The sequence below is a fragment of the Uranotaenia lowii genome, chromosome 1 (genome assembly GCF_029784155.1).
Source record: "Uranotaenia lowii strain MFRU-FL chromosome 1, ASM2978415v1, whole genome shotgun sequence".
NCBI classification, from domain to species: Eukaryota; Metazoa; Arthropoda; class Insecta; order Diptera; family Culicidae; genus Uranotaenia; species Uranotaenia lowii.
Window position 1 is genome coordinate 47,839,947 of NC_073691.1, and position 13,297 is coordinate 47,853,243.

General features: G+C 39.6%; 1 protein-coding gene across 7 annotated transcripts in view; it reads right to left on the minus strand.

Annotated features, from left to right (window-relative positions):
• LOC129739847 (protein tramtrack, beta isoform) overlaps nt 1–13,297 on the minus strand; it is a 484,838-nt gene that overhangs the window by 38,823 nt on the left and 432,718 nt on the right. For all 7 annotated transcript variants that reach the window (XM_055731379.1, XM_055731377.1, XM_055731381.1 and 4 more), the window contains one exon: nt 6,064–6,150. In XM_055731379.1, coding sequence (XP_055587354.1) covers nt 6,064–6,150 — 87 coding nt within the window. The remainder of the gene's footprint in view (nt 1–6,063; nt 6,151–13,297) is intronic.

Sequence of the window (13,297 nt, forward strand, 5' to 3'; positions counted from 1 at the left end):
ATAAAAAAAAAATGGAGAAAAATAAAAAAAAATGGAAAATGGAAACAAAAATTAAAAATTTAAGATGGCAAAAATTATGTTTGAAAAAGTGGAAAACATTAAAAATTTAAAAATATTTAAAAAAATAAACAAAAGAAATTTTTTTTTTAAAATAAAAAAAAATGAAAAAATTATAATCAAAATGGAAAGAAATTAAAAAAGTGGAAAATACATGAAAGTGAAAAAAATACAAAATTAAAAAGTGGAAAAAATAAACAAGTGGAAAAAATAAACAAGTAGAAAAAATTAAAGAGTGGGTAAGTTAAAACATGTGGAAGAATGAAAAAAATTAAAAATGTGAAAATGAAAAAAAATTGGAAAAATTATTAAAAAAATATAAAAATTTAAAAAAGGTGGAAAAAATAAAATAAAGTAAAAAAATGGAAATAAAAAAAAAATAAAGAAGAGTGGAAAAAATTTAGTAAAAATTGAGAAAATGAAATAAATGTGTTCCAAATAAAATTAAAGTGTTAAAAATTGATAAAAGTGTAACAAAAATGTGCCATCAAAGATTTTTTTGAAGCCTGAAATAGAATTTAAAATCTGTGTTTTGTGATTCAAGTTTTTCCTTTGATTTTTTTTTAAGCAATTCTTGGGTTTTGACCAAATTTGCCCGGATATATCCCCGATTTTTTAAAGACAATTTCGAAATGAAAAAAATGTGAAAAAAAAATATAAAAATGTAAAAAATATGAAAAATGGTAAAAGCTAAAAAAATGTGAAAAATATAATAAAGTGAAAAAAAAAATAATATTATGGAATAAAATAATAAAGCGTGAAAACAATGTTAAGAAAAAGAAATGGAAAAATTTGAAAGGGGATCAAACCAAACAGAATTTAAAAAAAAAAAAACATAATAAGTGAAAAAAATTTTTAGAAGAAATAGAAATGAGATATAATTTAAGAGTAAAAAACAAGTTAAAAAAATCAAAAATGTGATAAAATAAAAATAAATAAAAAAAGAAAGTAACAATTAAAAAAAATAATTAAAAAGTGAATAAAATATAAAAGTGTAAATAATATTAAATTGGAAAAAAATGAAAGTGGTAAAAGTAGATAAAATATAAATGTAGAAAAAAAGATGGAGATTCACAAAATTAATAAGAAATAAAAGTGATAAAACTTCATCGAAACACCGAATGTAGTATTTTTAAAAGGTGTGATCCTTACGCTACTGGAAGGAATAAGAAAACTTACAAACAAACAAAATGGTTATAATGAAAAAGTGGATTTAATTAAAAGAGAAGAATAATAAAAAAGTTGAAAAAAAATGAAAAAAATAATTTAAAAAAATGGAAAAATAGTAATATGACCTATTAAAAAAATGTTTAGAAAAATGTGGAAAAACATACAGATGTGGCAAAAAGTGGAAAACAAAAGAAAGTTTAAAAGTTTTTACAATTTGAATTTTTGGAAAATTAGAAAAAAAGAAAAAATGAAAGTGTAGAAAAAATTCGATAAAAATTCAAAGGTGGAAAACATATGAAAAAATTTATGAAGTATGTATGTATGTATGTATGTATGTATGAGAACCCACCAGTGGCTGATAGGTCTTTCGACCCGAGTCGGTACGGGAAGTCTCGATCGCACATTCAAATATTGGTTATGCTTAACTCATCAACAATATTTGCAACACAACCAAGGGGTCCGTTACCACTGGCTTGGGACAAGTTTGACTCATCTCACTCCCTTCCAACTGTTCGAAACAAATAAAGAATCCTGAAAAGGTACCTAAGTAACCTACTCATAATTCTAAATTTGCCGAGATACTCCGGCTGGCTTGAACCCACAATCCATTGTATATCAGTCTTCCGATCGTTTGATGTCTTGTCCGACCCCCCTCTGAACCCCATAATAGAGTTAAGCTATTTTAAACATATGAATATAAAAAAATAGTTACACTTTTTACATCTTACCTCTTTACCACTTTAAAAGGATACTTGTCTTCATACCATAAAATTCTTCGCGAATATTTAAAAGGCACAAATCAGTGCTAAATATTTATCTGGACGCAGCATGCCGAGAATGCTATAGCGATCACCCGAACCAAAAAAAAAATAAAATTTATCCATACCAGCATGATATGACCACTGATCACAATACGACCATTAGTTTTTGAAAATAACATTCAGATTCGTTAATATTGGTAATTGGAATATGATGCTTAGTTTGAAACTTGATTATTATGTCCATTCAGTAAGAAGCATCCAAAAACTAAGAACAAAAAACACTTCACACAACCAATGTTTTACACCTAAAGGTTTCAGTTTAAACGAACCATTTTCGGTACACATAACCTTAATTATCAGGTCGGAGCTTGCGGGATCTTGAAGTGGTTACATCTCATCGGCATTATGATACAAACGTTTTAGTAAATTTGGTTTAGTTTTTAGGATGAAAAATTATTTCCACTCACGATAGTCACGCACCAGAGAAAGTCACTATCAGTTGCAAAAAAACTTTTGCCAAAGCAAACTTTTTGTACGCACGAACCATCCACAAGTACGTTCGAGAAACTTCCGGGGAATAGTGTTCCACTAGACATCCGCTCACTCTTTGAACATATTTTCGAACAATTAATCACAAAATAACTATTAAAAATAACTTTTGGGACGAAATGGAAAATCCACGAAAAAATTTTCGGAGCTTGAAAATTTTACCACATATGAAAAAATTTATGAAGTGTACAAAAAAAAGTGGAACAACAAGCAAAAATGGAAAAAGTAAATAAAATTGTAAAGAAAATTAAAAAAATATTGAAAAAGTTGAATAATCCCAAAAACTTTGAAAAAGGGGAAAAATGATAAATTACAAAGAAAACAAGTTAAGATAGAAATAAAGGTTTAAACACGTTTGAACAACTATCATGTGATGGTTGACTAAGGTTGCCAGATTGCCTGGTTTTATCAGGGTTTGCCCGTAAATTTAATACAAAATTTTAGAAAAGTGTTGTCCGGCCCGGTTTCCTGGATATCATTGAAAAAAGCCCGGATTTTGCCCGGATTTATTCACATTATTTGCCAAACTACACAAAAAAAAATAAATAAAACAAATGATTTTATAATTTTTTTTATGCGTCCAAAATCAAATTTTTCGAGCAAGTTTTATAAAAACTGTCATTAAAGGTTTTTTTTGAAGCCTGAAATAGAATTTAAAATCTGTGTTTTGTGATTCAAATTTTTCCCTTGATTTTTGTTAAGCAATTCTTGGGTTTTGATCAAATTTGCCCGGATATATCCCCGATTTTTTATAGACAATTTCGAAATGAAATTCCCGGATTTTGTCAGATTTTTAGATAAAATTGCCCGGACTTGTCCGGCCCGGATAGGTGTAGAAAAGCTTTTGGAAACCTTATGGTGGATTCGACCCAAAGGAACTTGAACATAAATTTGATTTGTGATTAAAACTGTTCTTAATTCAAAACTACCCTCTGCTCATTTTCAACATGTTCAAAATGTTAATGAAAATTCCTACTTTTCTACAATTGAAAGTTTAGAGCTATGATGTTTGAGTTTTACACAATGGGTATACACAAGTGTGTTCATTAGATGACGTTATGATTATTAAATTCGAATGCCAATAAGAAATATTAGCAATCCGAATTTAAAACCCTTTAAAAAATACCATTTGAAGAAGATATAAAACACATTTTAGCGTCACTCAAGCGTCACGAGAAAACGAAGTCTTCTATCCGCATTGCCACTTCTTCCCCATTCAAATTTTTGTTATTGTTATACGCGTAACTAGCATTAGGTAAAGTTTTCGGAAAAAAAGTTTTCCGGAAAAGCGGTGGGAAAGGATTATCATCCTGGCGAAGAAGGACAAACAACCAGGGGGGAGGTCATTCACAGCCGGCGTCAGACGTTCACTTTTTCCCACATCAATTCACCGCCCGCGATGTCGCTAGTTGCAGTCGCAGGATAGGAAGGATAACAACAAAAAAAACGGAGGAAGGACTATAATTTTCCCTTCGACCACAAAAGCGACAATCACATGCAACATTTACGGTTCTGCTTTTTTTGCGGCCGTGTCAGTGAGTTTTTCCTGGCGAGCGACGAACCCCCTTTCCTCCCCAATTTCTAAAACTAGCTCCATTGAATAATAATAATAAATAGGACAGACTGGATGGTTTCCCCCCTTTTTGGTGGGGTTGAGGTCTGGGGAAAATGTCCTGTGAAACAGTTCATTGAGGTTAGGTTTTTTTCGTTGACGTTCTCCAGCTCAAATGTTCATGGTTGTTGTCTCTGTTTATGATGCAGGTATTCGAAGGCAGGAACGAAAAATCCGAAAAAAATAGTCACATGCACTTCCGGTTACCTTTCCGAGGCGAGGCAATAACATCGCCAAACCGAGAGAAAGAAAATGAGGAAAAACGGAGGGAAATGATGACGAAAATTATGAAAAAGTACGGGAAAAAAGTGACGCAGAAGCAAAAAAAAAACCTAGGGAAATGTGGCAGCAGGTACATTTGGGTACCCCTCGTTGTGCCACCACCCGACGCAGCTGCCTGGCCCAGCACTCTGAAAGATCTTCCGCCGTAGATAGAAGGGTAATTAAAAATTTTCCGCTGCGTTTTTCCGCTAGCCGAACTTCATTCATTCTTATACTCCTAGACAGCTTTATTTGCGTTCCGAACATTGCTTGACTCTTTCGTTTTGCAAAGCTTTACTGCAGGGTTGTTTACTGTCAGATAGTTAATGAACTAAATTTGTTTGCCTTCGAAATGATCCTCAAATCTTGTCGTCAAAACTGTTAGTTGATTTTTTTAACAATGAATTAAAGTTAGAAAACTAATAATCCAAATTAAAAAAAGTAACATTTAAAAGCATTTAAAGTGTAACGGTCAGATTTAAAAAAAGAAAAATTGGAAGCTTAGGGGCACACTGGAAGCCCCCTTGAAATTCATCATTTCTGTCATTGTCTCTTTTTTTACTGTCCTGTATCTTCCCAGGTACTTTTCCATATGATATTTCCAATCCTCGGCAGCTGGATTCATGGGGAGTAGGAGGAATAGGGATTTTTTAATTTCACGAAAAATGAGCTCATCGGAAGTGCACATTCCGGTGAAGAATCCAGCACGCACATTTCCACAGACAAGACTCACGCTCGCACGAACACACACACACTGTTGGTAGTTAGTAGAGAATATTTAAGCTAAAATCCCTGTCCATGGAAGCTGTGTGGCTCTCTCTAGTACACACTAAAGGCAACGAGATGGGTATGATTTGAAAAAAAAAAACAAATGAAAAATCAAGAAACGAGGGGTAACAAACAAATGACAAAATCGTTGCTCCAGTGAATGCTCACATCATCAGCAGCCGAGCATGAGGGGGTGAAATTATGATTAAAAGACAAAAGTTGGATATAAAGACCGAAAAAAAAGTCACAATGAGGGTGAGAAAGAACGCGAGACAAGTCGACACAGACAACACCGACAACAAACATCAAAAACAACAACAACGACATCAAAAACAAAATGGTACATCAAGGAACAGACAGTTAAACAACACCAACGTTTCATAACGTCAAAACGACGGTACTTTCAACAAGAGACATAAATAAATATACTTATAGGTAAATGTTTACAAAAATATTTAGGGAAACACATTATTCTATCAACGCACTTTCATCTTGAGAAGTGAGTTCGGTTGTTTTTGTACTTGTTTTTTTTTCCTTCTTAATAACAAACATCACAATGGCCCCTCGGTTACGTTTTTTTTTTGTTTTCTTCAAACGTTCTTTTTTATTCGAGTTGCGAGTAAAACTAAATTTTGCATTCATCTTTGCACGTGAATTTGGTTTGTGGCCGAAAAGGTGGACCTGGCGGAGTCCGAAAAGGTATTACTTAAGGTTACGCGCGCGTAGCTTTTCCGAACAATCGATACAACAACAAGTAATTTATGGCAAGTAAATATAATGCGATGAATGGGTGTCATCTTTTTTTTTTAACAGGGACACATATTCGAGATTGAGACGCAATTTTTAATGTCAAGACAGGTATTGTATGTGTATGTTGAAACTTACCGAATCGTGCGGATGCCGAAAGTCCAGGGAGCTGTCGCCGGACGATTTGTCATCCCCTCGGTCCCAGTCGATCTCCTTTTTCAAGGACTGAAAGAGAGAGAAAAACAGTAGATTAGTTGAAGTTTTGGAATTAACTGCATTTTTATGATTGTTTTTCTTTCTACGATGAAGATTTACATTGAGAACAGTAGTCATGTGAACAGGTGGTCCTTCGAGCCGGATTCGAACCAGCTACGTTTGTATAATATTCGATTGCATAAGATATTTCTTGTTCATACAAACACACATTCTCTCTCATTTATTCGTCTTGAGTGTGTAGTCAATCCTACCAATAGAGTGTAAAAGAAGCCAAAAATGCGTGTTTAATTTTAACAGTGTAAGCTGTCAAACGAAAACGCATGGGGAAAGTAAAAAATCGAAACTAAAACAACATCAAAACAAGAAGACAAATTCACCAGCCGATCTCGTGATTGTTTTAAATAAATTTTCAAGTGAAATTTTCACTCGCCGTTCCAGCGCACTTAGGAACTGCAGCCATCAACTCAGGAGGATCTGTCGTGTCGGTTGATGCAAAGATAAAGGAGACTTGTTCGCGATACAACTGGATCCCAGCCGCAATAAAGATCAGAACGAGCGAGGAAAAAAAAGCGAAATAAAACATCGAAACAGATCCAGCCGGAAGCAGACTTTGAGATACTCCGGTTAATAACCCTGCGCCCGTTGAGCAGTGCAGCCAGACAGGGCTTCCAGAATGCCAGATATTTCTGTAATACCTGAAGAAACCGAGCAGTTTAAATTACTGTTGTGTGTTTTGGCTGTCAGATGTTTGTCATTATGGTAGGAAACGGCCCGTGAGTAGATATGTTAAGCTAGCTTAAGTTTTAAGAATGTCGTGTGAGTAAAATGTAAAATTTTTACAGTATTGAATTTCGCGTGTTTGTATTTTGGGTAACAGTTAGTCGTGCAGCACACACTGAAAGGCAGTGGTGCTCAACTCGTTTCAAGCTTTGATGGAAGCTTTAGATAACTCCCGGCAATCTGAGTCGTTATGCATCGCTAACACCAAATTAACGTTAAACGGGTGACATCTAGCAGTGTTGAGAGAAACTTTTTTTGGAAGACTTTTTAGTAATAGATTAAAATTAAAAAATCATTTTCCATGGAATTGAAAAAGGGGATCCAGTTTTGTTTTTTGAGGGTTTGTCCATGGCTCACCACCTTTCTTAGTCCGGAACAATCAGCTGCCTTTAGAGCTAAGCCGCTCATATATTATTAAGCTGCAGTATTTCAAGTCCTGAATTGTGCCTTAGGAACAGTTGCGCAACATCTCTCATACAAATTCAGAGTCTTTCAGTGAAAACCAGGCGAGTTTCTTGTATAAAAGTTTCGCAACTGTTCAAGATAAGCTCAACGAATTGTTCAAAGGTCTTCCTAGCATAATGTAGGCATTTTAAATCACTTCTAAAATGTGATTCAAATGATGGCGAGGAACTTTAAAAAAGCTACCATCACTATCGAATAAGTCTTGCTGCAGAGTAACTGAATTTTTGTCCAAGTAAATCTCAAATGGAAGTCTTTACCGTTTACGCTGAACTTTTCTCGGCTATGAAGTTCCAAAGGGTCGGTAAGGTAATCTCCCTACTAATTACTAACTCACTCTTTTCTCCATCTCCGTATCACTGTAAGCGCGAGCTAACGCCATTACCTTCATCGTCATGGCCTATACACTTCACCGGATTAAACACTCCGGGCAAACAGCGGATATCCGACTGCCTCTTCGAAAGCCTTCTGCATACTGACGGGGGTCATGTCTATCGCAATTCTGCTAGGGAAGGCCGTTTTTCACTGCAGTAACAACTTCAAGACATACTCTAGTAAAGCTTCGATGCCAACTGTCAGCAGCTGTGGGACAGCTCATAGTCCTCAAAGTCCATAGTCCTGAACGTCGGGAATTGTACAGGAAGAAACCCCGACGAATTGGTTTCTACGAAGGCCATACAAGACCCTCGGCACCAAGACGGCACGTTCATGTTAGAATAATTGCACCGTGAGAAGGTATTCGAGTATTGATCTCGTTAGAAAGATGTATTTTATTGTTGAGGGATACCCAGACTACGATCGAAGAAAAGTGATCCTATCGGTGGATGGTTGTCGTTTAGAGAGCTTTCAAGGTTAAAGCTACAAAGTTAAGGCAATACCTATGGCGTTTTGTACGCCGGAAGCCGTACCCTTCGAAGTAGAGTGGCTCTAGATGCCATGCGCTGCGAATCATTTGGGTCGGTGTAGCTTCGTCGGGAATCATCCAAGTTGTAGCCTGAAATCTTCGGCCTGTGCTGTGGCAGACGCGAACCCAGGATAACAGCCACTCAAACTGCACCTTACGGGTAGAATATTTCGCGAACCATGAGTCAATACGAGGAGAGATCGGACTGAAAGTCGTCGAGAGGGGAAGTCACAAATGAGTACACTTAGAAGTAAATTTTCATTACGGATCTAGATTGGATCAATAAAAAAACTGAGGTACTTTGATGGCGTAGGAAGTATTCCAGGGTGGATCGTGAGTCAACCTAATGGCCGTTTGTGTTGTCTGAGTCGGTGTATGATGCGGGAATTATACTGCTGAGGGATACCTACGAGGGATACTACGATCGAAGAAGAGTCATCCTATCGATGGAGGGTTGTCGTTTAGAGAACTCTCAAGGTTAAAGCTACAAAGTTAAGACTAGACCTATGGTGTTGTACCTGCCGTGAGTACGCCAGGAGCCAGTTTTTTTCGGGAATCATCCAAATCGTAGCCTGAAATCTTTAGCCTGTGCTGTGGCAGACGCGAGCCCAGAACAACTGACACTCGAAGTGCAATCGACGGGTTGAAGACCGGACCTTGAGTCATGACGATGAGAGATCGGACTGTGAGTCGTCGAGAGGACTAAAGGTCAATAGGCTGAGGTGGATTTGCAGGCGTAGGAAGTATTCCAAGATGTATTATGAGTCAACTCAATGCCTGTTTGAGTTGTGTGGTTCGGTGTATGATTAATTATTCATCGGAAAGAATCCGAGAGGTTTCGTTAGAAATCCTACGAGTGAGGTCAAGCAGCCAACACATCTCGCTGGTTCAGAAAAAGTCCCCTGAGAGCGATGTAACCCTAAGATAAGCGACCTCCTATCGTAACCCGCGTCTAGATGTGTTGAGCAGACCTCGAGTCTTACACAGAAGACTTCAGGCAGAGTCTGAATCTTTAAGAGAAGACGTCAGACTTGAAGTCCGAATATGCTGGAACTTCCTTGAAGAGAATGATCGCAAGAGAGAAGAGTATGACCTCAGTGTCCTTCAAGTTTCATTTTTCTTAATTTTTTTTTGCTATTTCGTTATCAGCTTTGTAACCAACTCAAATGGCCTTGCTAACACGTTTTCTGTAACTTTCTAACCGACGGATTCACGCGGACCTCTAGGTGAGTCTATTTTTTCTCTGGACAAGGTTCCTGAGTCATCTCCTCAAGAGGTCTTTTAGGGCACGTTTCAAGCAGGCTCCCAAACCAAACGACCTTCAAGAAACTCTTTTTTTCAGAAAGTTTTATGATTTGCCATGAAGCGCTGTACGCGACCTTCCAGGCAGACTCTTAGTTTTTCGTAAAGCCCCGGACGTGTGCTGTGACAGGCGCGTGTCCAGGATAAGCTGCTCTCGATTCGGCACACGGACGGGCAAAGAGGAGAGGGCCTCGAGCCAAGCCAGGCGGAGCCAAGATCTCGAGTCGTTAGAGGAGAGGTCAATGGTCTCTTGCAGTGGTCTCGAACAGAGGCGGAGCGCACGATATTCGTGGGAACCAAGCTAGTTGCTTGTACTGTTGCGATAATTAAGTGTTATACATCAAATTAAAGGTTATAAATAAGGCTATCTTGTTATGAAAAGTTAATATCGAATATATTTTTTTTTCTATTTACTACTGATTTTAAGCTCTTAACTTGTAAGTAAATTTTCTGTAAAAGTTGGTAGTTTATGAATTTTTAAATTTTTTCGGTTTGATTTAGTTAATTATCTAAAACAGGTCCATACGAATGCTTGTCATACCAATCACCAAGCACTATAAAAATATCATTTTATATTAACAATAGCTTGCTAGAACACATCTACCAAAATTTTCCAGAAAAATGGACTTTTTTCAATAAAACTTCTAGCGCACGCTAGAAACTTACTCAAATGAGCTCAAATTCGGCCAGAGTTCTTGAAAATGAATGAGGATCAAACCCTGTAAGTGGCGTTGTGATCAGCGAAAAAAGCCTAAAAGTGAACTAGTCTAATGCTGAAGTTTGACTCGAACTAGAGTTGCCGATGAGGAGCGCTTAAGCGCGGACTTGGTCTCCCATTTCGGGTATAGCCTTCGTTGCAGGTCCGGATGGGAATTATGGCCAGAGGCCCCAGATGGACTTTATGGCGTAAGGGTACTTAGTATCATGAGTCGTCCAATTGCACCCATGGACCCAGAGTAGCATACTGGGGGGACTCGGTCGCTCACCGTGCCTTGGAATGCAATCCGTAAAAAGGATTTACCACCTGGGTGATCAACTAATAACAAAAAAGACTCTTATGCTCTTAGCGTGACCTCGTCCATTTTGCGGTACGGAGCGGCAGTTTGGAGGGCAGCCTTGAGCAGGCAGTGTAATCTGCAGAAGTTCTGCAGCGTGCTGCTGCAGATAAACCTGCAGGTCATCAGCGCATACCGAACAGTGTCCTCGGTAGCTGCTGATCTTGTTGCGAGGGCCATGCCGATCTCGGCATTGTTAAAGGAAGATATCTTCTGCTACGAGCAAAGGTCCAAGCCCGATGTGCGGAAACCTGCCAGAGAGGACTCGATGTGCAACTGGCAGCACCAGTGGGACAGCTTGGAACGCGGCCGGTGGACCCATCGCCTGATCCCTAACGTCGGATTTTGGATGGATCAGAAACATGGAGAGGTGGATTTCCACATGACGCAGTTCTTGAAAGGTCACGGATGCTTTATGCAGTTCCACCATCGGTTTGGACATGTGGCCTCGCCATACTGCCCAACCTGCGTTGACACCGTTGAGACACCAGAACAGTAGTGTTCAACTGTTCAAGGTTCGAATGGGAACGCAACAACATCGTGCAGAGGATGTGCGAGGTTACTACTTGGCGCGTGGTCAGCGATGGATCATGACTGCCTTGCAAAGGAGTTGGAACTAGCACCAGTTCACGACCGGTGTAGTGTGACTCCTTCGCCGAGGAGCATCTGAATAGTGTGCGTCCGAATCTAAGCAGTAAGCATACAAAGATAAGACTTTACCTTCTACGTATGCTGATAGGTACGTCCCGAACGTTGTGTAAAATATTTCCACCTCCACCGCTGCGGGGATTAGCCTTGACCTTCTTCGCAGTCGAACTCCTAAGGAGAAGAGTATTCACGCCACGGAATACTCTCGAATAGAGTGACTTCACGTCGTCAGCGGGTGAGTCACTCGAGTCGGTGTCAGATGACGTCTTCGCCGGAAATCATCCGAGTAGTTTCGTAAAGCCCTGGACGTGCGCCGTGACAGGGGCTTGTCCAGGATAAGCTGCTCTCGATCAGCACACGGACGGCCAAAAAGAGGGCCTCGAGCCAAACCAAGCGGAGCCAAGACCTCAAGTCGTTAGAGGAGAGGTCATTGGTCTCCAGCAGGGGTCTCGAACAGAGGCGGAGTGCACGTGGTAGCCTCGAGTTTTGAGTAAAGGACGGACCTCGAGTCGTCAGAGAAGAAATCCTTAGTCTTGAACCGTAACAAGAGGCAGGGTATATATGTATTCAGGAGTTTTGATTTGAAACCGAGTAAGCCGATGAACGCAGAAGCGCGGACTTGGTCACCCATCACGGGTATAGCCTTCGTTGCAGGTCCGGATTAGAATTATAGCCAGAGGCCCTAGGTGGACTTTATGGCGTAGGGGTACATAGTATCTACAATCGACCAATTGCACGCATGGACTGGGGAGACGCGGTGGTTCGCCGTGCCTTGGAATGCAATCCGTTGAAAGGACTAATAAAAAAGGGCCTTATGCTCTTGGGTCAGCTTCTCCAATTTACCTAATCTAGCAGCCTTCGAAGCATCCTTTTGGATCGAGCCATTTCTTTGAGTGACACACTAGCTGCGGCCATCCAGGGAAGGTTTTGCTCTTTAAATACTCTTCTAAGCTTGTCTAACGGCCTTCGTGGCACACTTTTTATCGGCTGAGTTCTCTGAACTGCCATATCCAGCGACCTTTCAACCACTCTTCTATAATTTTCAGAATAATTCTCAGATCTGCTACACCAGCCACGCGCAAGATTTTTGAAGCCACCTTTCTCGCGACATCCGAAGCACGCTTCTCTGTCTCTGTACAGGCTAGCTCTATGAGTCACCTTCCAGGTAGAGCGTACTTTCGGGTTGGCTTCTCCAAGACACCAAATCTAACAACCTTCGAGGCACGCTCTCTTTTCTGGCAAGCTCTCTGAGCCGTCATATTATGCAACGCGCGGCCTTTCAAGCATGCTTTTTCTTTCGAGCTGGCTTCTCAAGCCACTCAATTTGGTGGCCTTCGAGGCACGCTCTCTTTTATGGCAAGCTCTCTAAGCCGCCATATTATGCAACACGCGGCCTTCCAGCCACGCTTTTTCTATCGGGATGGCTTGTCCAAGCCACCCAATCTGGCTTTCGAGGCAAGCTCTCTTTTCTGGCGAGCTCTCTGAGCTGCCGTATAATGTAACACGCGACCTTCCAGGCACGTTCTTTCTACCGGGCTGGCTTCTCAAGCCACTCAATCTGGCGGCTTTCAAGGCACTCTCTTCCTGAGCGAGCTTTTTATCTGCTACCGTAGTGATAATGATTCCTCGTAGGCTTGCTCATTTTTAAGGGCTGTTTGAAAAATGCCACCATGTTGACTAAACAATTATTTTTCACTTCAGCTGATTCAAGCAGGCGATTCTCACAGAAATACCTTTTATGAGTATCGAAAAATTATCAGCCAGTCTTCCTGGCAGGATCGCCATTATGTGGTTCGAGCTATGCCATCCGGAATCGCCTGATTACCGGTCATGATCCAAAGCAACGGACTACACTCACTTGACGGACGCCTTCTCCTGATGATAGCTGCCACTGACTAGTCCGTCGAGTATCTATGTGTGGTGCTACCAGTTTGTCCGTTGTGTTCAAGAACTACATATATTTTGACACCACAGAGTAATAGATTCTAGGACATTCCGGAAAAAG